Source organism: Motacilla alba, chromosome 4 (genome assembly GCF_015832195.1).
Source record: "Motacilla alba alba isolate MOTALB_02 chromosome 4, Motacilla_alba_V1.0_pri, whole genome shotgun sequence".
In the NCBI taxonomy this organism is placed as follows: domain Eukaryota; kingdom Metazoa; phylum Chordata; class Aves; order Passeriformes; family Motacillidae; genus Motacilla; species Motacilla alba.
In genome coordinates, this window is record NC_052019.1 from 51,903 (window position 1) to 75,797 (window position 23,895).

The 23,895-nt window shown below is 63.3% G+C and overlaps 2 protein-coding genes across 3 annotated transcripts; both read left to right on the forward strand.

Annotated features, from left to right (window-relative positions):
- Window positions 1–677: 677 nt before the first annotated feature.
- NAT8 (N-acetyltransferase 8 (putative)) lies at window positions 678–3,399 on the forward strand. Of its 2 annotated transcripts, none has more exons than XM_038136403.1 (2): window positions 678–1,072; window positions 2,108–3,399. In XM_038136403.1, exon 2 carries the CDS (start codon window positions 2,116–2,118, stop codon window positions 2,773–2,775), a length of 660 nt encoding a protein of 219 aa, XP_037992331.1. In that variant the 5' UTR covers window positions 678–1,072; window positions 2,108–2,115; the 3' UTR covers window positions 2,776–3,399. The 2 variants fall into 2 exon arrangements, with proteins under 2 accessions (XP_037992331.1, XP_037992332.1); XM_038136404.1 differs by lacking the exon at window positions 678–1,072 and adding an exon at window positions 1,301–1,437.
- A 272-nt stretch (window positions 3,400–3,671) lies between these two features.
- On the forward strand, window positions 3,672–23,854 carry VPS16 (VPS16 core subunit of CORVET and HOPS complexes). Its single transcript, XM_038136402.1, has 23 exons — window positions 3,672–3,971; window positions 5,778–5,866; window positions 5,949–6,043; window positions 6,897–7,025; window positions 7,488–7,632; window positions 8,228–8,343; window positions 9,095–9,217; window positions 10,202–10,257; window positions 10,421–10,510; window positions 11,416–11,510; window positions 12,545–12,621; window positions 12,709–12,840; window positions 12,920–13,047; window positions 13,126–13,161; window positions 14,613–14,721; window positions 14,796–14,930; window positions 15,006–15,114; window positions 17,042–17,139; window positions 18,148–18,252; window positions 20,858–20,935; window positions 21,597–21,766; window positions 21,837–21,933; window positions 23,292–23,854. Exons 1-23 carry the CDS (start codon window positions 3,919–3,921, stop codon window positions 23,502–23,504), a joined length of 2,478 nt encoding a protein of 825 aa, XP_037992330.1. The 5' UTR covers window positions 3,672–3,918; the 3' UTR covers window positions 23,505–23,854.
- The last annotated feature ends 41 nt before the right edge of the window (window positions 23,855–23,895 follow it).

Genomic DNA, 23,895 nt, shown 5'->3' on the forward strand with positions numbered 1-23,895 from the left:
GGGGGCATTGGGGCTTTGGGGACACCGAGAGAGGGTCAGGGTTGGGGTCTGGGGGGGGTCCTGGCCGGAGGATCGGGCACCACCCTCAGAGCCAGCACCCCCTGAGCCCCCAGGAGATGGGGGGCAGCGGCATGGGGCACCCCGAGTCCCGCGGAAAGCTGGGGGGGCACGGGGGTGGGGGTTGTGGGTACCAAAAAGGGGTTGGGGTGACCCCCCCTTAACCCCCCTGCGGTGCTGCAGGGTGGGGGGCTGTGCCCTGCTGGGCTCTGATGCCACCACGTCCCCCGGGGGGCAGGTGGCTGCTGCAGGGACCCCCTCCCCAAATAAAGGGGTGTCCCCAGCGCTGGGCTGAGCCGTTCCTGGGGTCCCCAACACCGCCGGGACCCCCATGACGCCCCCCGGGGAGGCTCCAGCACGGGGCTGGGGGGGCGATCATCACCATGAGGACCCCCCCAGCCCCCTGGGGTGACGCTGGGTGACCCTGGGGTGACGCTGGGTGACCCTGGGCACGGCTTGGGGGTCCCCACAATGGGAACACCCACTCTGCGAGGGGCTGGACCCCCACCCCACTTCCCCGTAGCCACCCATTGCTGCCCCATCGCCGGGATTTGGGGGTGACAGGGGTCTGGCGCAGTGTCCCCCCACCACTACCCGGCCCCCCCTTGCCCTGCGCACCCCCAAATCCCCCCCCCCCCGTGACCCCATAACCTTCCGGGATCGCTTTCTGCCATCATCGGCAGGGGCAGCGCTTCCCGCTCGGCGCCTGCGCTCGCCGCGCCGCCGGAGCCTCTGCCGGCCTGGGCACGGCCCAAATCGGGGGTGTCCCCCCCTGGTGCTGCCACCGGAGCCCCCCCAAAACCTGCCGGGCCCCCCCACCGTAAGCGCCGCGGAACGATGGGCTGAACGCGTCCGGCATCTTGCAGGCACAGGCCGGGCTGGGGGTGCGGCAAACAAAGACCCCCCCCAAAAAAAGCCCCTCGGCGCGGTGCGGGGGGTGTCACCCGGGACCCCCCGGTTGTCCCCGAGGAGCCACCGGTCCCGGTTCGAGGAGCGACAGCGCCGGGAGCAGCAGGTGGGGGGGGCGGCCGGGAGGGATTTGGGGCGGGGGGGTTTGGGGCAGGACAGCCCCCGCAGCGCCGGGTTTGGGGCACTTTGGGGACCCCCTCGCCGTGCCCAGCATGGCTCTGCCCCCCTAAACCCGCGGGGGGGCTGTGCCCGTGTCCCCCTCCTGTCCCCGTGTCCCCCCCCGGCCCTTTGCCCCGCTCGGTCACGGTGCCCACGCTCTGCCCACCTTTGCCCGGGGCGGGGCGGGTCGAGCCGCGGCTCCCGGTGAGTGCCGGGGTCCCGGGGAGGGAGGGGGGGGGGGGGCACCCCCAGATCCTGCAACTCTTCCCCTGTGCCCCCCCAGTGCCCCGGCTGCCCACCCTGGTGTGCCAGGTAAAGCCCCTGCCCAGCCGGGCCGGGGGATGAACCCCCGAGGGCTCAGCAAGGTGGGGAAGGGACCCCCACACTTTTCCCCCCTTGTTTTTGGGGTACCCCTGCGTGGGAGTGGCACTGGCACTGCCCTGACCCCCCTGTGCCACGCCAGGGATGGGTCTGGGGGCGCCCCGGGGGTCCCTGTGAGGGTGGGCACTGCCCTGACCCCCCCTGTGCCATCCCAAAGATGGGATCTGGGGGTATCCTGGTGGGGGGGCCTCCATCCATGGCACTGCCCTGACCCCTTGTGCCATGGCCAGGGATGGGTCTGGGGGTACACTGGGGGTCCCTGTGAGGGTGGGCACTGCCCTGACCCCTTGTGCCACCCCAGGGACGGGTCTGGGGGTCCCCATCCATGGCACTGCCCCGATCCCTTGTGCCACCCCAGGGATGGGTCTCAGGACACTCTGGCTGTCCCTGACCCCCCTGTACCACCCCAAGACCCATTTCCCCCTGCCCATCCCCCTGATGGCACCCCCCTAACCCCTCTCCGTGCCACCCCAGGGATGAGTCTGGGGGGTCCCTGTGCGGGCGGGCCCTGCCCTGACCCCCCCGTACCTCCCCAAGACCCATCGTCCCCTACCCGTCCCCCTGAGGGCGCCCCCCTAACCCCTCTGCGTGCCGCCCCCAGGTGCCCCCATGGCGTCGTTCCGCATCCGGCAGTACCAGGACCAGGACTACGAGGCCGTGCGGGCGCTGTTCGCGCGCGGCATCCTGGAGCACGCTCCGGCCGGCTTCCGGCACGTGCTGCGGGCGGCGCGGGTGCGCCTGGCGCTGCTGGCCGTCTTCGTGGCGGCGCGGGCGGCCGCGGGCTCCTGGGTGCTGGGGCTGGGCGCGGTGGCGCTGGCGCTGGTGCTGCTCTGGGTGCTGGTGCGCTCGCTCAGCGCCGAGTACGTGCGCGAGGCGCTCTGCACCGACCTGTGCGACGTGCCCGGCGCGTACCTGCGCCCGCCCGACCGCCGCTTCTGGGTGGCCGAGGAGGCCGGCGCCGTGGCGGGCATGGTGGCGGCGGTGCCCGCGGGCCGCGGCGAGCTGGAGCTGAAGAGGATGTCGGTGAGCCGGGAGCACCGGGGCCGCGGGCTGGCGCGGGCGCTGTGCCGGGAGGTGCTGGCGTTCGCCCGCGCCCGCGGCTACGGCGCCGTGGTGCTCAGCACCTCCGCGGTGCAGGTGGCGGCGCAGCGGCTCTACGAGGGGCAGGGCTTCCGGAAGGTGGGCTCCTCGTACCCCTCGCTGCTGGGCACCTTGCTGAACTTCCAGATCTTTCACTACCGCTGCGACTTGGGGGATGGCACTAAGTAGGGCCCGGGTGGCGCCGCAGGGACGGAGGGTCCGGCGCGGCGCCCCAGACCTGGCACGCAAGGCACTGCCAAGCTCCAGCTCCGGCGCCGCGAGCCCGGGACATGAGGCGATGCCGTGGCACGCGTGGCGCTGCCGTGGCAGCCGAACCCTGGCACCGCCCTGCCCGTGAACCCTGGCACTGCTATGGCACCCCAAACCCGGCCCCGGGACACCACCCCGTCACTGCGACCCCAATCCCGGCACAGCAGCACCGGCACAGCACCGCGATCCCAGGACACGGAGCACCACCAGCCTGGCACTGTTGGCACACCCGGGACGTGTGGCACTGCCTTGGCACCCCAGTTCTGGGACGTGTGGCACTGCCTTGGCACCGTGACACCGGGACGTGTGGCACTGCCTTGGCACCCCAGTTCTGGGACGTGTGCCACTGCCTTGGCACCGTGACACCGGGACGTGTGGCACTGCCTTGGCACCCCAGCTCCGGGGCTCCACCACAGCACTCCAACCCTGGCACGTGAAGCACCGCCATGGCACCCCCGATCCCCACCCTGGCACAGGGGGCACCTCCGTGGCCCTTCCTGGATTTCCAGCGGCAGGAAATAAAGAGAGAGACCTGTGGGAACAGTGTGTGTGACAAGGGACATCCTGGGGCGTGGGGACATCCCCTGGGGGTAAGGGACAGCCTCGGGGACAGCGAACACTCTGAGGGAGGAGGGATAGAGGGACACCTGGGTGGAACAGGGGACATCTCGGGCGACACCTTTGGGGATAAGAGGCCTCGTAGGGAACTGGGGACACACTGGGGGAGATTTTGGGGGAGAGGGGAAATCTTTGGGGACAGGCGACACTTCGGGGGAGACAAGGTCTCTGCCCTCACCCAAGATGGCGGCGGTTCCCCTTTCTCGCTGCCCTCACCCAAGATGGCGGCGGTCCCCCTTTCTCGCTACCCTCACTCAAGATGGCGGCAGTTCCCCCATTCACCTGCCCGTGCCCTCACCCAAGATGGCGGCGCCCTGCCCGGCGTCACGGCGCGACGTGCGGGGCGTGGCGCGCTGAGGGAACCGCCGGGACCGCCGGGTCCCGATCCCGGTCCCGGTCCCGGTTCCCCTCGGCCCATCCCGCTTCCCCCGTCCCGGCCGCGCCATGGATTGTTACACGGCCAACTGGAACCCGCTGGGCGAGGAGACCTTCTACCGGTGAGGGGCGGCGGCGGCGGCACCGGCCTGAGGGTGCTCGGGGGTCCCGGGGCGGCTCTGGGGTCCCGGGTGCGCTTGGGGGGATGCCAGGGCGGGAAGGCGGGTGGTAGAGGTGGAAAGGGGGTCCCGGAGATGGCTGCTTTGGGGGTTCTGGGGTAGCCATGGGGTCCCGGCGGGGTTGAGGGGGTCCCTGGGTGGTCACGACGCTTGGGGCTGCCTGGGGATGGGGTCCCGGGGGTGTCTGTGGGGTTCTGAGGTTCCTTGGAGGGGTCTCGTGGTGCTCATGGGTTTTGGGGCTGGCTGGGAAGGGGGTCCCGGGATGGTTGAGGGGTCCCGGGGCGGTTGAGGGGTCCCGGGGTGGTCTTGGGGTTGGCTGGGAGGAGGGTCCTGTGGGTCGCTGAGGGAATGCCGAGGTGGCACCGGCTCCTCGGGCTGGTCTGGGGGATTCCTGGGGGTGTGTGGGGGTTCCTGGGGTGCCTGTGGATCATGGGGCTCCTGGGGGTGTCCCAGGACCAGTTCAGGAGTGGGCACCATCCATGTCTCCCCCATCCCTGCACTTACTGCATGTCCATCCATCCATCATCCATCCATCCATCCATCATCCATCCATCATCCATCATCCATCCATCATCCATCCATCCATCATCCATCATCCATCCATCATCCATCATCCATCATCATCATCCATCCATCATCCATCATCATCCATCATCCATCCATCCATCATCCATCCATCCATCCATCATCCATCATCCATCCATCATCATCCATCATCCATCCATCATCCATCATCCATCCATCATCCATCCATCCATCATCCATCATCCATCCATCATCCATCATCCATCCATCATCCATCCATCATCCATCCATCATCCATCATCCATCCATCATCCATCATCCATCCATCATCCATCCATCCATCATCCATCCATCCATCCATCATCCATCATCCATCCATCCATCATCCATCATCCATCCATCATCCATCATCCATCCATCATCCATCATCCATCCATCATCCATCATCCATCCATCATCCATCCATCCATCATCCATCATCCATCCATCATCCATCATCCATCCATCATCCATCATCCATCCATCATCCATCCATCATCCATCATCCATCCATCATCCATCCATCATCCATCATCCATCATCCATCATCCATCATCCATCCATCCATCATCATCCATCATCCATCATCCATCCATCATCCATCCATCATCCATCCATCCATCATCCATCCATCCATTCATCATCCATCCATCATCCATCATCCATCATCCATCATCCATCCATCATCCATCATCCATCATCCATCATCCATCATCCATCCATCATCCATCATCCATCCATCCATCCATCATCCATCCATCATCCATCCATCATCCATCCATCATCCATCCATCATCCATCCATCATCCATCATCCATCCATCCATCATCATCCATCCATCATCCATCCATCATCCATCCATCATCCATCCATCATCCATCCATCATCCATCATCCATCCATCATCCATCCATCCATCCATCATCCATCCATCATCCATCCATCATCCATCCATCATCCATCCATCATCCATCCATCCATCCATCATCCATCATCCATCATCCATCCATCCATCCATCCATCCATCATCTATCCATCATCCATCCATCATCCATCCATCATCCATCATCCATCCATCCATCCATCCATCCATCCATCATCCATCCATCATCCATCATCCATCCATCCATCCATCCATCCATCCATCATCTATCCATCATCCCTCCATCCCTCCGTGTCCCGGCAGGAAGCTGGAGCTCTACTCCATGGAATGGGGGCTGCGGGAGGATCTCCGTGACTGTGTGGTGGCCGCTGCCCCGTACGGGGGTCCCATAGGTGGGTGCAGCCCCCCGAGCCCCCCTCCCCGAGCCGGGGCTGTGCCACCAGTGGCTCAGGGACTGTCCCCTCCTTGTCCCAGCCCTGCTGCGGAATTCCCGGCGGGACAAGGCCCCCAGCGCCCGCCCGCTCCTGGAGATCTACTCGGCCTCGGGGCTGCTCCTGGCCAGCGTCCCGGTGAGCGGGGGGACGGACACCCCACGCTTGGGGACAGGGGTGCGGGAGCACGGGGGACAGGGAGCTGCCCAGGGGTGGGACAGGAGGATGGGATGGGTTTGGAGCTTTCCCTGCTGCCCTGCCATGGGACAGGAGGATGGGATGGGTTTGGAGCTTTCCCTGCTGCCCTGCCATGGGACAGGAGGATGGGATGGGTTTGGAGCTTTCCCTGCTGATGAGGGGTGGGACAGGAGGCTGGGATGGGTTTGGAGCAGGAGAATCCTTTCCCTGCTGCCCAGGGATGGGACAGGAGGATGGGATGGGTTTGGAGCAGCAGGATTGGGCAGGAGGAGAATCCTCCCTTCATCCTGTTGGGTCTGGGAGAAGAGGATGGGATGGGGTTTGGAGCAGGAGGATCCTTCCCCTGCTGCCCAGGGATAGGACAGGAGGATGGGATGAGGACTGGAGCCACAGGAACATCCTCCTTGCCCCCTGCCTGGGGCTGAGGGGGACATGGGGCAGTGGAGGGACAGTGCCAGGACTGCAGGGACCTGCAGAGCTGGGGCAGGTAGGGTGTTGGACCTCTGGATCAGGTGTTGGACTTTTGGATGAGGTGTTGGACTTTTGGATGAGGTGTTGGACCTCTGGATGAGGTGTTGGACTTCCAGGTGGGATGTTGGACCTCTGGATGAGGTGTTCAACCTCTGGATGAGGTGTTGGACCTGTGGACGAGGTGTTGGACCTCTGGATGGGAGGTTGGACCTCTGGGTGAGGTGTCCAAGCTCTGGACAAGCTGTCAGACCTCAGCCACCCCAGGTGTGTCCCCGGAGGGCCGTCCCTGGCTCGGGGCTGACCCTTCCCGTGCCATTCCCAGTGGAAGAGCGGCCCCCTGGTGCACCTGGGCTGGACAGCGGGGGAGGACCTGCTGTGCATCCAGGAGGATGGGACTGTCCTGGTCTACAACCTGTTCTGCGAGTTCAAGAGGCACTTCAGCATGGGAAACGTGAGGGAACGGGATTTGGGATAGATTTGGGATGGGATTTGGGATGGGGCAGGTGGGAAGGGACCTCACAGCCCATCCCATTCCACCCCTGCCCTGGGCAGGGACACCTTCCACCATCCCAGGTTGCTCCAAGCCCCATCCAGGGATCCAGGAGCAGCCACAGCTTCTCTGAGAATTCCATCCCAGCCCCTCCCCACCTCAAACCGGGAATTCCTTCCCGAAATCCCACCCCAATCTCATCTTCTCCACTTCCTCCTCGTTCTGTCACCTTTGAGATGCCCCAGGTGGGGTCTGGGGGACGCAGAGCCGGCTCCTTGGGGCACCACCGGGGGCTGTCCCACCCCTCGGCAAGGAGCTGGGATCCATCCCGGAGAGCAGAACATTCACTGCCTGCATCAGCCGAGCCCCGGTGTCCCCGGTGTCCCCGGTGTCCCCAGTGTCCCCTCGCCGTGTGTCCTGCAGGAGGTGCTGCAGAACCGCGTGCTGGAGGCGCAGGTTTTCCACACGGAGTTCGGCACGGGCGTGGCCATCCTGACGGGAGCGCTGCGCTTCTCCCTGGCCACCAACATCGACGACCTCAAGCTGCGCCGCCTGCCCGAGGTCCCTGGTGGGTGTCCCCATGTCCCTCTCTGTCCCCTTCTGTCCCCTCTGTACTTCCTGTTCCCCTTCTTTTTCTCCATCTCCCTCTGTCCTCCTCTGTCCCTCTCTGTCCCCTCTGTCCTCCCTGTTCCCCTTCTGTTCCTCTGTCCCTCTCTGTCCCCTCTGTCCCCCTCTGTCCCCCTCTGTCCCTCTCTGTCCCCCTCTGTCCCCTTCTGTCCCCTCTGTCCTCCCTGTTACCCTTCTGTTTCTCTGTCCCCCTTTGTCCCACTCTGTCCCCCTCTGTCCCTTTCTGTCCCCTCTGTCCTCCCTGTTCCCCTTCTGTTTCTCTGTCCCTCTGTCCCCCCCATCACCTTGTCCTTGTTTCTCTGTCCCCAGTCCCCGCTGTCCCCCTGTCCCACATGTCCCTCTGTTCTGTCCCCGCTGTCCCTCCTGTGCCCCTCTGTCCTTCTCTGTCTCCGCTGTCTACCCCTGTCCCTGCTTTGTTCCACGTGTCCCCTCCTTGTCCCACCGTCCCTCAGTGCCCTCTGTCCCCAGTCCCCTCAGTCTCTGTCCCCTCTGTCCCTCTGTGCCCGTGTCCCGGGGGTGTCACGCTGTCCCCGCAGGGCTGCAGAAGCCGCCGCCGTGCTGGACCGTGCTGGCCCAGGACAGGGTGACCGTGGTGCTGCTGGCCATGGGACAGGAGCTCTTCCTGCTGGACAACACCTCCTGCTCCGTGCTGGTGAGGCACTCCGGGAATTCGGGATGGGGCTGCGCTGTCCCCACTGTCCCCACTGTCCCCACTGTCCCCTGGGGTGTTCCCAGCTCCTTCCCCTGTCCCCTGGGATGCTCCCAGATCCTTTCCCATCCCGGATGCCTCCGAGGTCCCCAACGGTGCCCCCCTGTCCTGACTGCACCACTCAGGGTCACTCTGAGCCCCCGTTGGTGTCCCCTGGTGTCCCCCCCTGTCACTCTGAGCCCCCGTTGGTGTCCCCTGGTGTCCCCCCTGTCACTCTGAGCCCCTGTTGGTGTCCCCTGGTGCCCCGCTGTCCTGACCACGCCACTCAGGGTCACTCTGAGCCCCCGTTGGTGTCCCCTGGTGTCCCCTCTGTCCTGACCACACCACTCAGGGGTCACTCTAAGCCCCCATTGGTGTCCCCTGGTGATGCCCCTGTCCTGACCACAACACTCAGGGGTCACTCTGTGCCCCCGTTGGTGTCCCCTGGTGACCCTCCTGTCCCAACCGCACCACTTGGGGTCACTTGGAGGCCCCATTGGTGTCCCCTGTTGTCCTCTGGTGTCTCTCCTGTCACTCTGAACCCCCATTGGTGTCCCCTGGTGTCCCCCCGTCACTCTGAGCCCCCATTGGTGTCCCCTGGTGTCCCCCTCTGTCACTCTGAGCCCCCGTTGGTGTCCCCTGGTGACCCCCCTGTCCTGACCACGCCACTCGAGGGTCACTCCGAGGTCCCCACTGGTGTCCCCTGTCCCTGCAGACGCCCCCCGGGCTGAGCCCGTCGGCGGGGCCGTTCCTGCACGTGGCCGTGTCCTTCACCCACCGGCTCCTGGCGCTCTTCTCCGACTCCGGCTCCGTCTGGATGGGACCGGCCTCGCTCAAGGTGAGCCCGCCCCAGGAATGTCCCCTGCTCCGGGCAGGGACAGCACCTGCGCACTCCCTGATCAGTGTTTGTGGGTGCACCCCCTCCTGGCAGAGCCCTGGGGCTCGTGCTGGTCCCGTCTCCCAAATCCCAAATCCCCAATCCAGCCCTTTTCCTTTCACCATCAGCCAGGAGCTGCAGGAATGGTTTTCCCTGGTTGCTCCCAGAGCTGGGTCTGGAAGCTCCTGTGGGACCCTGTGGTGGCCCAGCACCCACCCCCCATTCCTATTCCCCCATTCCCATTCCCCCATTCCTATTCCCCCATTCCCAGTCCCCCCATTCCTATTCCCCCATTCCCAGTTCCCCCATTCCCAGTTCCCCCATTCCTATTCCCCCATTCCCATTCTCCCATTCCCATTGCCCCATTCCCATTCCCAGTTCCCCATTCCCATTCCCCCATTCCCAGTTCTCCCATTCCCCCATTCCCAGTTCTCCCATTCCCCCATTCCCCATTCCCATTCCCCCATTCCCATTCCCATTCCCATTCCCATTCCCCTATTCCCATTCCCATTCCCATTCCCCCATTCCCATTCCCATTCCCCAATTCCCATTCCCCCATTCCCATTTCCATTCCCCATTCCTATTCCCCATTACCATTCCCCCATTCCCATTCCCAATTCCCCCATTCCCATTCCCCCATTCCCATTCCCCATTCCCCATTCCCATTCCCATTCCCCCATTCCCATTCCCCATTCCCCATTCCCATTCCCATTCTCCCATTCCCATTCCCCCATTCCCCATTCCCATTCCCATTCTCCCATTCCCATTCCCCATTCCCCATTCCCATTCCCCATTCCCATTCCCATTCCCCATTCCCCATTCCCATTCCCCATTCCCATTCCCATTCTCCCATTCCCCATTCCCATTCCCCATTCCCACTCCCATTCCCATTCCCCATTCCCATTCCCCTCCAGGTGTGCCCCTGACCCCTTTCCTCTCCCACAGGAAAAGTTCTGCGAGTTCAACACCGGCATCCGATCCCCGCCCAAGCAGATGGTTTGGTGAGCTGGCTGTCCCTGTGCCTGTCCCTGTCCCTGTCCCTGTCCCTGTCCCTGTCCCTGTGCCTGTCCCTGTCCCTGTCCCTGTGCCCCCAGCTCCGTGGGACCCTCGCGTGTCCCTGCTCCGGGTCTGGGGTCCCTGGGCTGAGGGCTCGGGGTCCCGCAGGTGCACGCGGCCCCGCGGCCGGCAGCGAGCCGTGGTGCTGGCCTGGGAGCGGCAGCTGATGGTGGTGGGCAACTCCTCGGAGTGCATCCGGTATCCTTTGGGGACAGGGGACACGCCGCGGGCGGCTGCCACCTCCTCTGGCACCCGCACTGCGGGTCCCCTTGGTGCCCTGTCGCCAGCGATGTCCCCAGGACGTTCCCTTGTCCCGTGGGATGTTCCCAGATTCTTTTCTCTCCCATGGGACGATCCCAAGTCTTTTCCCCATCCCATGGGATACTCCCAGTCCTCACAGTGGCTCCCAGGTCCTCCCTTGTCCCATGGGATGCTCCCAAGTCCTTCTCCCATCCCATGGGATGCTCCCAGGTCCTTCTCCCATCCCATGGGATGCTCCCAGGTCCTTCTCCTATCCCATGAGATGCTCCCAGGTCCTTCTCCCATCCCATGGGATGCTCCCAGCCCCGACAGTGGCTCCCAGGTTCCTTCTCTGTCCCATGGGATATTCCCAACCCCACTCTGACTTCCAGATCCTTTTCTATTCCCTGGGGTGTTCCCAAGTCCTTTCCCCATCCCATGGGATGTTTCCAGGTCCTTTTTCTATCCTGTGGGATGTTCCCAGGTCTTTTCCCCATCCCACGGGATGTTCCCAGGTCTTTTCCCCATCCCAGGGGGTGTTCCCAGATCCTTTCCCCATCCCACGGGATGTTCCCAGGTCCTTTCCCCATCCCATGGATGTTCCCAGGTCCTCTCCCATCCCGTGGGATGTTCCCAGGTCCTCTCCCATCCCGTGGGATGCTCCCAAGTCTTTCCCTTGTCCCATGAGATGCTCCCAAGTCCTTCCCTTGTCCCAGGGGATGCTCCCAAGTCCTTTCCCCATCCCAGGGGATGCTCCCAGATCCTCTCCCGTCCCATGGGATTCCCGTCCCTCCGCGCTGTCCCGGCAGTGCCGGGGTTGTCCCCGGAGCCGTGTCCGTGGCCAGCCCTTAGCACGATCCCAGCTTTGTCCTGGATGAGGATTCCTACCTGGTGCCCGAGCTGGACGGGGTCCGGATCCTGTCCCGCAGCTCCCACGAGTTCCTGCACGAGATCCCAGGTGAGGTCCCCGGGATGGGGGAACCCGGCACAGGAATTCCCAGAGGAGCTGTGGGTGCTCATCCCTGGGAGGGTCCCAGGGCAGGTTGGACACTGGGGCTTGGAGCACCCTGGGATGGTGGGAGGTGTCCCTGGTGGGACTGATGGGATTTAAGGTCCCTTCCCACCCAAACCATTCCAGGATTCTGGAGCCAGGCTGGGAGAGCTGGGAATGCTCCCCTGGAGAAGGGAAAACTCCAGGGAATGCTCGGAGTCCCTGAAGGGGCTCCAGGAGAGCTGCAGAGGGACTGGGGACAAGGGACAGAGGGACAGGAGCCAGGGAATGGCTGCCCCTGGGAAAGGGGAGATTGGGCTGGGATCTTGGCAAGGAATTCCTGGCTGGGCTGGAATTCCCAGAGCAGCTGGGGCTGCCCCTGGATCCCTGGCAGTGCCCAAGGCCAGGCTGGATCCACCTGGGATATTGGGAGGTGTCCCTGTCCATGGATGGGTGGGAATGGATGGGATTTAAGGTCTTTTCCAACCCAAACCATTCCAGGATTCTGGAGCCCCTCTGCTCTGGGAGAGCTGGGAATGTTCCCCTGGAGAAGGGAAAATTCCAGGGAATGCTCAGAGTCCCTGCAGGGGCTCCAGGAGAGCTGGAGAGGGACTGGGGACAAGGGACAGAGGGACAGGAGCCAGGGAATGGCTGCCACTGGGAAAGGGGAGATTGGGCTGGGATCTGGGGAAGGAATTCCTGGCTGGGCTGGAATTCCCAGATTTCCTGGGGCTGCCCCTGGATCCCTGGCAGTGCCCAAGGCCAGGTTGGGATGGAGCTTGGGGCCACCTGGGACAGTGGGAGGTGTCCCTGTCCATGGATGGGGTGGAATTGTTAGGATTTAAGATCCCACCCAACCCCTTCCACGATCCCGGTGCTGGGGGGGACCATGGAAGGAGATCACGGAAGCCGTGGGGTGCTGCCAGGTGCTGGCAGTGGGACCGGGTGCCACCCCCCGGCCGGAGCAGTCCCTCATCCCTGTTCTGTCCCCGTCCCTGCAGAGGCCAGCCAGGAGATTTTCCGCATCGCCTCCATGGCCCCGGGCGCTCTGCTGCTGGAGGCGCAGAAGGAGTACGAGGTACATCCCCATCCCAGAGATCCCCCCCCGGGGCTGGCATCCCAAGGGATTTGTGTGCCAGGGGCTCCCGTTCCCCTTGTCCTGCAGAAGGAGAGCCAGAAAGCCGACGAGTACCTGCGGGAGATCCGGGAGCAGCAGCTGCTCCCCGAGGCCGTGGGCCAGTGCATCGAGGCCGCGGGCTACGAGCACGAGCCCGACACCCAGAAATCCCTGCTGAGGGTGAGCCGGCGGGAGGAGGAGGAGGAGGGAGCATGAAGCTGAAGGATTTTCCCTGATTTTCCTCCCCTGGATCCCACAGGCAGCTTCCTTCGGGAAGTGTTTCCTGGATAAGTTCCCCCCGGAGGGGTTCGTGCGCATGTGCCAGGACCTGCGGGTCCTCAACGCCATCCGGGACTACCAGATCGGGATCCCGCTCACCTTCACCCAGTATCCTACTGCCTGGAGCGGGGTCAGGGCCTTCCCGGGGCAGCTCTGATCCCAAATGTGCCTTGACTGTCCCTACAGATACAAGCAGCTCACCATCGAGGTGCTGCTGGACAGGTGAGAGCCCCACGGCCCCGGGAGCATCCCGAGCCTTCCCGTGGTTCCCATCCCAAATTCTCCGTGCCACAGTCCCTGTCCTAATATCCTCGTCCTGTGTTGCATATCCCAGAATCCCCCATCCCACCTTCCCCTTCCCAAATCCCCCATCCCTCATTCCCCATCCCCAGGTTCCCATCTTTCAATCGCTGTCCCCAGTTCCCCATCCCACAGTTCCCATCCCATTCCCATATCCAGGGGCTGAGCAGCTCCAAGCACTTGTGGACCCCTCCACATCCCATCCATCCCACATTCCTCATCCCATATTCCTCATCCCATATTCCTCATCTCACATTCCCCATCCCAATGCCCCCCATCCTACAATCCTCATCCCGAATTCCCTATCCCTCAATCCCCATCCCAAATCCCCCATCCCAATGCCCCCCATCCCAAATCCCCCATCCAACCTTCCCCATCCCAAATCCCTCATTCCACCTTCCCCATCCCGCAGTCCCCATCCCATATTCCCCATCCCACATTTCCCATCCCAATGCCCCAAATACCCTCCATCCCACCTTCCCCATCCCAAATCCCCCATCCCAAATCCCGCATCCCACCTTCCCCATCCCACCTTTCCCATCCCAAATCCCCCATCCCAAATCCCCCCTCCCACATTCCCCATCCCATTCCCGTATCCAGGAACTGAGCAGCTCCCAGCACTTGGGCACCTCCCAAACCCAACCCAACTCCTCAATTCCCTGGACCCCCCCTGGTGTCCCCTGACCCCCCCCTGGTGTCCCCTGACCCCTCATGTGTCCCCTGACCCCTCATGTGTCCCCCTCACCCCTCCATGTCCCCTGTCTCCCCTGGTGTCCCCTGTCCCCTCCATGTCCCCCTGACACCCCTGTGTCCCCCTGAGCCCCTATATCCCCCTGTCCCCCTATGTCCCCTGTCTCCTCGTGTCCCCTTCCCACCTGGTGTCCCCATGACCCCATCATGTGTCCCCATGACCCCTCCATGCCCCTTGACCCCTTGTGTGTCCCTCTGACCACTCCATGTCCCCTGTCCCCCTGGTGTTCCCCTCTCCCCTCCATGTCCCCTGTCCCCCCCGTGCCCTCTGACCCCTCCATGTCCCCATGTCCCCTGTGTCTTCCTGTCCCCTCCATGTCCCTCTCCCCTTTATGTCCCCTGTCCCCCCATGCCCCCTTTCCCCCATATCCCCCTTTTCCCCCATATCCCCCATATCCCCCTGACCCCTCCATGTCCCCCTGGTGTCCCCTGTCGCCCTGACGTCCCTGTCCTGGTGTCCCCAGGCTGGTCCTGCGCCGCCTGTACCCTCTGGCCATCCGCATCTGCGAGTTCCTGCGCCTCACCCCTCCATGTCCCCTGTCTCCCCTGGTGTCCCCTGTCCCCTCCATGTCCCTGTCCTGGTGTCCCCTGTCCCCCTGACGTCCCTGTCCTGGTGTCCCCAGGCTGGTCCTGCGCCGCCTGTACCCTCTGGCCATCCGCATCTGCGAGTTCCTGCGCCTGCCCGAGATGCAGGGCGTCAGCCGCATCCTGGCGCACTGGGCCTGCTACAAGGTGAGGGGACACGGCGGGGACACCCCCAACCCCGCCTCGGGGACGCCCGGCCACTCTCCTCGGTGTCCCCGCAGGTGCAGCAGAAGGACAAGTCGGACGAGGAGGTGGCCCAGGCCATCAACCAGAAGCTCGGGGACGCGGCGGGCATCTCCTACTCGGACATCGCCACGCGCGCCTACGACTGCGGCCGCGCCGAGCTGGCCATCAAGGTGGGCTGGTGGCCCCGGGAGGGGACGCGGGCCGGCCCTGCCACCCCCTGGGTGACGCCGCTGTCCCCTGGCCAGCTGCTGGAGTACGAGCCCCGCAGCGGGGAGCAGGTGCCGCTGCTGCTGAAGATGAAACGGAGCAAACTGGCCCTGGGCAAAGCCATCGAGAGCGGGGACACCGACCTGGGTGAGGGGACAGCGGCAGCCCTGGGGGGCTTTGGGGTCTGGGACAGCTTTTTTGGGGTGTTTTGGGGTCGGGGGGGGAGCCTTTTAGGGGTGTATTGGGGTCTGGGACAGCCTGTTTGGGATATACTGGGGTCTGGGACAGCTTTTTGGGACTGTTTTGGGGTCTGGGAGAGGCTTTCTGGGGTGTATTGGGGTCAGGGACAGCCTTTTGGGACCATTTTGGGATCTGGGAGAGCCTTTTGTGTGTTTTGGGGTCTAGGAGAGCCTTTTTGGGGTGTATTGGGGTCTGGGAGAGCCTTTTGGGACCGTTTTGGGGTCTGGGATAGCCTGTTTGGGAAGTATTGGGGTCTGGGAGAGCCTTTTGGGACTGTTTTGGGGTCTTGGGGAGCCTTTTGGGACCGTTTTGGGGTCTGGGAGAGCCTTTTGGGGACCGTTTTGGGGTTTGGGAGAGCCTTTTGGGACCGTTTTGGGGTCTGGGGGAGCCCCTTGGGAAAGTAATATGGTCTTGGGGAGCCCCTTGGGAGTGTTTTGGGATCAGGGGGAGCCTCCTGGGAACATTGTGGGGTCTGGATGAATTCCTTGGGACCATTTTGGGGCCTTTGGGGAGCCCCTTGGGACCATTTTGGGGTCTGGGAGAGCCCTTGGGGATGTTTTGGGGTCTGGAGGAGCTTTTTGGGAGCGCTTTGGGGTCTGGGGGAGCACGTGGAGGATCAGGGGGGCACAGAGGGGATTGGAAGGTGCAGGAAAAAACCCCAAACAAAATCCTTCTGTCCCCAACCCCACTGTCCCCAACCCCTGCATCCCCCTGTCCCCAATCCCTGTCCCTGTCCCCAATCCCTGTCCCTGTCCCCTCTCCCTGTCCCGTTCCCAATCCCTGTCCCCTGTCCCTGTCCCCTGTCCCCGTCCCCCTGTCCCCATCCCCCTGTCCCCCTGTCCCCCTGTCCCCTGTCCCTAACCCCTGTCCTCTGTCCCCAACCCGTCCCCAATCCCTGTCCCTGTCCCTAATCCCTGTCCCCAATCCGTCTCTGTCCCCTCTCCCTGTCCCTGTTCCCATCCCTGTCCCCGTGTCCCCAACCCTTGTCCCCATGTCCCCTGTCCCTTGTCCCCTGTCCCTGTCCCCCATCCCTGTCCCCAACCCTTGTCCCCGTTCTCTATCCCTGTCCCCATCCCCCTGTCCCTGTCTCTGCCTCCTGTCCCTGTCCCCAATCCCTGTCCCTGTGCCTGTCTCCATCCCCCTGTCCCTGTCCCTGTCCCCATCCCCTGTCCCTGTCCCCTGTCCCTGTCCCCAATCCCTGTCCCTGTCCCCATCCCCTGTCCCTGTCCCCTGTCCCTGTCCCCAATCCCTGTCCCTATTCCCTGTCCCCATCCCCCTGTCCCTGTCCCCATCCCCTGTCCCTGTCCCCTGTCCCTGTCCCTGTCCCCAATCCCTGTCCCTGTTCCCTGTCCCCATCCCCCTGTCCCTGTCCCTGTCCCCTGTCCCTGTCCCTGTCCCTGCCCCAATCCCTGTCCCCATCCCCCTGTCCCTGTCCCCAATCCCTGTCCCCGTCCCCTGTCCCCATCCCCCTGTCCCCGTCCCTGTCCCTGTCCCCATCCCCCTGTCCCCGTCCCCGTCCCTGTCCCCTGTCCCCATCCCCCTGTCCCTGTCCCTGTCCCCGTCCCTGTCCCCTGTCCCTGTCCCCATCCCCGTCCCTGTCCCCATCCCCGTCTCTGTCCCCTGTCCCCTGTCCCTGTCCCCAATCCCTGTCCCTGTCCCTGTCCCTGTCCCCTGTCCCCGTCCCCGTCCCTGTCCCCATCCCCGTCTCTGTCCCCTGTCCCTGTCCCCTGTCCCTGTCCCCGTCCCCGTCCCTGTCCCTGTCCCCGTCCCCGTCCCTGTCCCCATCCCCGTCCCTGTCCCTGTCCCTGTCCCCGTCCCTGTCCCTGTCCCGCAGTGTACACGGTTGTGCTGCACCTCAAGAACGAGCTCAACCGCGGCTCCTTCTTCATGACCCTGCAGAACCAGCCCGTGGCCCTGAGCCTGTACCGCCAGGTCAGCACCCCAAAAACCCCATAGCACCCCAAAACCCCTGAGAGCACAGCCTGTACCGCCAGGTCAGCACCCCAAAAACCCCAAAACCTCTGAGTGACCCCAAAACCCCCTGAGAGCACAGCCTGTACCGCCAGGTCAGCACCCCAAAAACCCCATAGCACCCCAAAACCCCTGAGTGACCCCAAAACCCCCTGAGAGCACAGCCTGTACCGCCAGGTCAGCACCCCAAAAACCCTGAGTGACCCCAAAAACCCCCTGAGTGACCCCAAAACCCCCTGAGAGCACAGCCTGTACCGCCAGGTCAGCACCCCAAAAACCCCAAAAACCTCCTGAACCACCCCAAAAACTCCCTGAACTCCCCAAAAACCCCCTGAGCACCCCAAAAAAACCCTGAGGGGCTTTGGGGCAGCAACTTTCCTGAAGCCCCTTGACCCCCTGGGTGTCCCCTTGACCCCAAATGTGTCCCCTGACCCCAAAGATGTCCCTTGACCCAAGGTGTCCCCTTGACCCCAGGGTGTCCCCTTGACCCCAAAGATGTCTCCAAACCCCAAAGGTGTCCCTTCACCCCCTGGGTGTCCCCCTGACCCCAAAGGTGACCCCCTGACCCCAAAGATATCTCTTCACCCCAAGGCATCCTCTTGACCCCAAATGTGTCCCCTTGACCCCAAGGTGTCCCCTGGACCCCCTGGGTGTCCCCCTGACCTGAAAGCTGTCCCCAAATCCCAAAGGTGTCCCTTGACCCCCAGGATGTCCCCTTGACTCCAAAGGTGTCTCCTTGACCCCAAATGTGTCCCCTGACCCCAGAGATGTCCCTTGACCCAAGGCATCCCCCTGACCCCAAGGTGTCCCCTTGACCCCAAAAGTGTCCCCTTGACCCCAGGGTGTCCCCCTGACCTGAAAGCTGTCCCTTGACCCCAAATGTGTCCCCTTGACCCCAAATGTGTCCCCTGACCCCAAAGGTGTCCCCCTGACCCCAGAGGTGACCCCAATTCCCGAATGTCCCCGCAGTTCTGCCGGCACCAGGAGCGGGAGACGCTGAAGGATTTGTACAACCAGGACGACAACCACCAGGAGCTGGGCAACCTGCACGTGCTGGGGGGCTACGGCCAGAGGGTCAGCGGGGTCAGGGGTTTAGGATTTGGGGTTTGGGGTTTGGGATGGGGGAATTGTTGGATTTGGGGTGGGGGAATGGAGCTCTGGGTGTGGGAATGTGGGGCTCAGGGGGTTTTGGGGGTGTGCAGGGGTTACCAGGAGCTGGGCAACCTGCACGTGCTGGGGGGCTACGGCCAGAGGGTCAGCGGGCTCGGGGCCAGGGCTTTGGGATTTGGGATTTGGGGTGGGGGAATGGGGCTCTGGGTGTGGGAATGTGGGGCTCAGGGGTTTTGGAGGTGCTCAGGAGGTCACCAGGAGCTGGGCAACCTGCACGTGCTGGGGGGCTACGGCCAGAGGGTCAGCGGATTTTGGGGTCAGGGATTTGTGATTTGGGATTTGGGATGGGGCAATTGTGGGATTTGGGGTTTGGGATAGGGGTATTGTGGGATTTGGGGTGGGGGAATGGGGCTCTGGGTGTGGGAATGTGGGGTTTGGGGGGTTTTGGGGGTGCTCAGGGGGTTTTGGAGCTGGGCAACCTGCACGTGCTGGGGGGCTACGGCCAGAGGGTCAGCGGGCTCGGGGCCAGGGCTTTGGGATTTGGGATTTGGGATGGGGGAATTGTGGGATTTGGGATTTGGGGGTTGGGATGGGGGTATTGTGGGATTTGGGATGGGGGATTTGGGGTTTGGGATGGGGGTATTGTGGGATTTGGGGTGGGGGAATGGGGGTTAGGGAGGGGGAATGTGGGGCTCAGGGGGTTTGGGGGTGCTCAGAGGGTCACCAGGAGCTGGGCAACCTGCACGTGCTGGGGGGCTACGGCCAGAGGGTCAGTGGGGTCGGGGCCAGGGGTTTGGGGTTTGGGATTTGGGGTGGGGGAATGGGGGAATTGTTGGATTTGGGGTGGGGGAATGGGGCTCTGGGTGTGGGAATGTGGGGTTTGGGGGTTTTGGGGGTGTGCAGGGGTTACCAGGAGCTGGGCAACCTGCACGTGCTGGGGGGCTACGGCCAGAGGGTCAGTGGGGTCAGGGGTTTAGGATTTGGGATTTGGGATGGGGCAATTGTGGGATTTGGGGTTTGGGATAGGGGTATTGTGGGATTTGGAATGGGGGAATGGGGCTCTGGGTGTGGGAATGTGGGGTTTGGGGGGTTTTGGGGGTGCTCAGGGGGTTTTGGAGCTGGGCAACCTGCACGTGCTGGGGGGCTACGGCCAGAGGGTCAGCGGGCTCGGGGCCAGGGGTTTGGGATTTGGGATTTGGGGTTTGGGATTTGGGGTGGGGGAATGGGGGAATTGTTGGATTTGGGGTGGGGGAATGGGGCTCTGGGTGTGGGAATGTGGGGTTTGGGGGTTTTGGGGGTGTGCAGGGGTTACCAGGAGCTGGGCAACCTGCACGTGCTGGGGGGCTACGGCCAGAGGGTCAGTGGGGTCAGGGGTTTAGGATTTGGGATTTGGGATGGGGGAATTGTGGGATTTGGGATTTGGGGTTTGGGATGGGGGAATTGTGGGATTTGGGATGGGGGAATGGGGCTCTGGGTGTGGGAATGTGGGGTTTGGGGGGTTTTGGGGGTGCTCAGGGGGTCACCAGGAGCTGCACGTGCACGGGGGGGCTGCACGGGCAACCTGCCAGAGGGTCAGCGGGATTGGGGTCAGGGGTTTGTGGGATTTGGGATGGAGCTGGGAACTGTGGGATTTGGGATGGAGGGAATTGTGGGATTGGGATAGGGAATGTGGGGTTTTGGGGGTGCTCAGGGGGTTTTGGAGCTGGGCAACCTGCACGTGCTGGGGGCTATGGCCAGAGGGTCAGTGGAGTGTGGGGTCAGGGATTTGCAGGATTTGGGGTGGGGAAATTGTGGGATTGGGATGGGGGAATGGGGCTCTGGGTATGGGAATGGGGACTTGCCAGCTTGCACCCCAGGGCTGTGGGGGACCATGGCCATCCCATGCCACCTGTGCCAGGTTTGGGACCATGCCCGTCCTGTGCCACCTGTGCCAGGTTTGGGACCATTGCCATCCCATGCCACCTGTGCCAGGTTTGGGATCCTGCCCAGGGGGTCAGGATCTATCCGGGGATCCCACCAAGGGAATGACATGTCTGTGCTCTGTCCCTGTGCCCTGTCCCCGTGCCATGTCTGTGCCATGTCCCCATGTCTGTGCCATGTCTGTGCCATGTCTGTGCCATGTCCCTGTGTCTGTGCCATGTCTGTGCCATGTCCATGCCATGCCCCCATGTCTGTGCCATGTCCCCTGTTTGTGCCATGTCCGTGCCATGTCTGTGCCATGTCCCCGTGTCCATGCCATGTCCCCACATCTTTGCCATGTCCCCATGTCCATGCCATGTCCCCATGTCTGTGCCATGTCCCCACGTCTTTGCCATGTCCATGCCATGTCCCCATGTCTGTGCCATGTCCCCACGTCTTTGCCATGTCCCCATGTCTGTGCCATGTCCCCATGTCTGTGCCATGTCCCTGTGTCTGTGCCATGTCTGTGCCATATCCTCATATCCGTGCCATGTCCCCCATGTCCGTGCCATGTCCCCACGTCCATGCCATGTCCCTGCCATGTCCCCGTGTCCGTGCCATGTCCCTGTGTCCATGCCATGTCCCCGTGCCATCCCTGTGTCACTCCCAGCGGATCGAGGGCCGCGTGGCCGCCCTGCAGAACGCCCTGGATGAGTTCTACAAGGCCAAGAACGACTTCGCTGCCAAGGTGAGAGTGCCCAGGTGCCACCAGGGACACCGGGGACAAGGGGGACACCAGGGACAAAGACACCTGTGCCTGCCCTGGGGACAAGGCTGGGTGGGTGGCTGTCCAGGAGCATGGCTGGAATGGGGACATCGAGGTCGGGACAGGGCTGGGACAGGGACCCCAAACCTGAGATGGAGACCCTGGAACTGTGACAGGGACCCCAGGGTTGGGACAGGGACATTGAGGCTGGGCTGGGGACATTGAGGCTGGGACAGGGACCCTGAAGCTGGGACAAGGACATCAAGGATGGAATTGGGACACTGAGGCTGGGACAGGGACCAAGGCTTGATTTGGGACCTTAGGCTTGGGATGGGGACTGTGGGGTGGGACAGCCACTCCAAAGCTGTGACAGAACCGGAAAAGGGACCCCAAGGCTGGGACAGGGTCCCCAAGGTGGGACAGGGCTGGGAAAGAGACCCCAAGGCTGGGACAGGGACCCCAAGGTGGGACAGGGCTGGGAAAGGGGCCTCAGGTTGCAATGGGGACCCAGGGGGTGGGATGGGGACATTGAGGCTGGGCCAGGGACTCTGTGGGCTGGGACAGGGACATCGAGGCTGGGCCAGGGCAGGGCTGGGGACATCAAGGCTGGGCCAGGGACCCCCCAGCTGTCCCCGTGTCCCAGGCCACGGAGGAGCAGATCAAGCTGCTGCGGCTGCAGCGGCACCTGCAGGAGGAGCTGGACAAGCCCTACCTGGACCTGTCCCTGCACGACACCGTGGCCACCCTCATCCTGGACGGGCACCACAAGCGCGCCGAGCAGCTCTACCGGGACTTCAGGATCCCGGACAAGAGGTGGGCACGGGCTCTGAGGGGGCTGGGGGGGCTCCAGGGACGGCCCTGACCCCCGTGTCCCTGTCCCCAGGTACTGGTGGCTGAAGATCAACGCCCTGGCCACCCGCGGGGACTGGGAGGAGATGGAGAAGTTCTCCAAGAGCAAGAAGTCACCCATTGGGTACCTGGTGAGAGCTTGGGCTGTGTCAGTCACCTCCTCATCTTCCTCCCTTCCCTGCCCTCCCTTCCTCTTCCTCCCCATCCTCTTCCTCCCTTCTTCAGCCCTCCCAGCCCCTTCCTCCCCATTCCCACTCTGCCATCCTCTTCCTCCCCTCTCCAGCTCCACCATCCTCTTCCTCCCCTCCCTGCCCTTCCCACCCTTTTCTTCCCTTCTCCAGCCATCCCACCCTCTTCCTTCTTCTCCAGAGGTCCCATCCTTTCCTTCCCATCATCTTCCTCCCTGTTCCAGTTCTCCCATCCCCTTCCACCCCTCTCTCTCTCCCATTCTCTTCCTCTCCTCCCCAGCTCTGCCATCTCCTTCTCTCCTGCTCCATCTCCCCATCCTCTTCCTCCCTTCTCCTGCCCCCCATCTTCTTCCCTCTCCAACCCTCCCATCCTCTCCCTCCCATCCTCTTCCTCCTTCTCCAGCTCTCCCATCCTTGCCTTCCCTTCCTCTCCTTTCTACCTCCACCGTCCTTTTCCTCCGCTCTCCAACCCTCCCATCCTCTTCCTCCCCATTCCAACTCCTGCGCACTCTTCCCTCTCCTCCCTCCCATCCCCTTCCTCCCTTCTCCATCTCTCCCATCCCCTTCCTCCCTTCTCCATCTCTCCCATCCCCTTCCTCCCTTCTCCATCTCTCCCATCCCCTTCCTCCCTTCTCCATCTCTCCCATCCCCTTCCTCCCCTCTCCATCTCTCCCATCCCCTTCCTCCCCTCTCCATCTCTCCCATTCCCTTCCTCCCTTCTCCATCTCTCCCATCCCCTTCCTCCCCTCTCCGTCTCTCCCATCCCCTTCCTCCCTTCTCCAACCCTCCCATCCTCTTCCTCCCTATTCCATCTCCTGCACACTCTCCCCTCTCCATCTCTCCCATCCCCTTCCTCCCCTCTCCATCTCTCCCATTCCCTTCCTCCCCTCTCCATCTCTCCCATTCCCTTCCTCCCCTCTCCATCTCTCCCATCCCCTTCCTCCCTTCTCCAACCCTCCCATCCTCTTCCTCCCTATTCCATCTCCTGCACACTCTCCCCTCTCCATCTCTCCCATCCCCTTCCTCCCTTCTCCGTCTCTCCCATTCTCTTCCCATTCCTGCTCTTCCACCATTTTCCTCCCTTCTCCAACCCTCCCATCCTCTTCCTCCCCTCTCCATCCCTCCCATCCTCTTCCTCCCCTCTCCATCTCTCCCATACCCTTCCCATTCCTGCTCTTCCACCATTTTTCTCCCTTCTCCATCTCTCCCGTCCTCTTCCTCCCCTCTCCAGCCCCTCCATCCTCCTCTTCCTCACCTCTCCCTGCTCTTCCTCCCCTCTCCCTGCTCTTCCTCCCTCCCAGCCCTTCGTGGAGGTGGCGGTCAAGCACCACAACCGCTACGAGGCCAAGAAGTACGCGCCCCGCGTGCCGCCCGAGCAGCGCGTCAAGGCCTTCGTCCTCGTGGGGTGCGTCGGGGACATCCGGGGACCCTCCGGGGACACTCAGGGGACCCTCAGGGGGACATCTGGGGGACCCTTCTGGGAACATCCCGAGGACACCCAGGGGAACGTCTAGGGGGCCCTCTGGGGGGACATGCTGAGGATGCTCGAGGGACATTCAGGGGACATTCAGGGGGACATCCAGGGGACCCTTGGGAAGGACATCCTGGGCACCCTCGGGGGACATCCAGGGGACCCTTGGAAGGGACATCCAGGGGACCTTCAGGGGGACTTCCAGGGGACCCTTGGGAAGGACACCCTGAGCACCCTCGGGGGACATCCAGGGGACCCTCGGAAGGGATATCCCAAGGACACTTGGGGAGACATCCAGGGGACACTCAGGAGGGGACATCCAGGGGACCGTCAGGGGACATCCAGGGGACCCTCAGGTGGACATCCCAGGGATACTTGGTGGGGGGACGTCCAGGGGACCCTCAGGGGAACATCCAGGGGACCCTCGGGGGAAC

Coding starts and splice junctions, on each gene's coding strand:
- VPS16 (XM_038136402.1), top strand. CDS start 3,919: ATGGATTGTTACACGGCCAACTGGAACCCGCTGGGCGAGGAGACCTTC. Junction 17,140..18,147: donor CCCTGAGCCTGTACCGCCAG/GTCAGCACCCCA, acceptor ATGTCCCCGCAG/TTCTGCCGGCACCAGGAGCG. Junction 18,253..20,857: donor TGGGGGGCTACGGCCAGAGG/GTCAGCGGGGTC, acceptor TGTCACTCCCAG/CGGATCGAGGGCCGCGTGGC.
- NAT8 (XM_038136403.1), top strand. CDS start 2,116: ATGGCGTCGTTCCGCATCCGGCAGTACCAGGACCAGGACTACGAGGCC.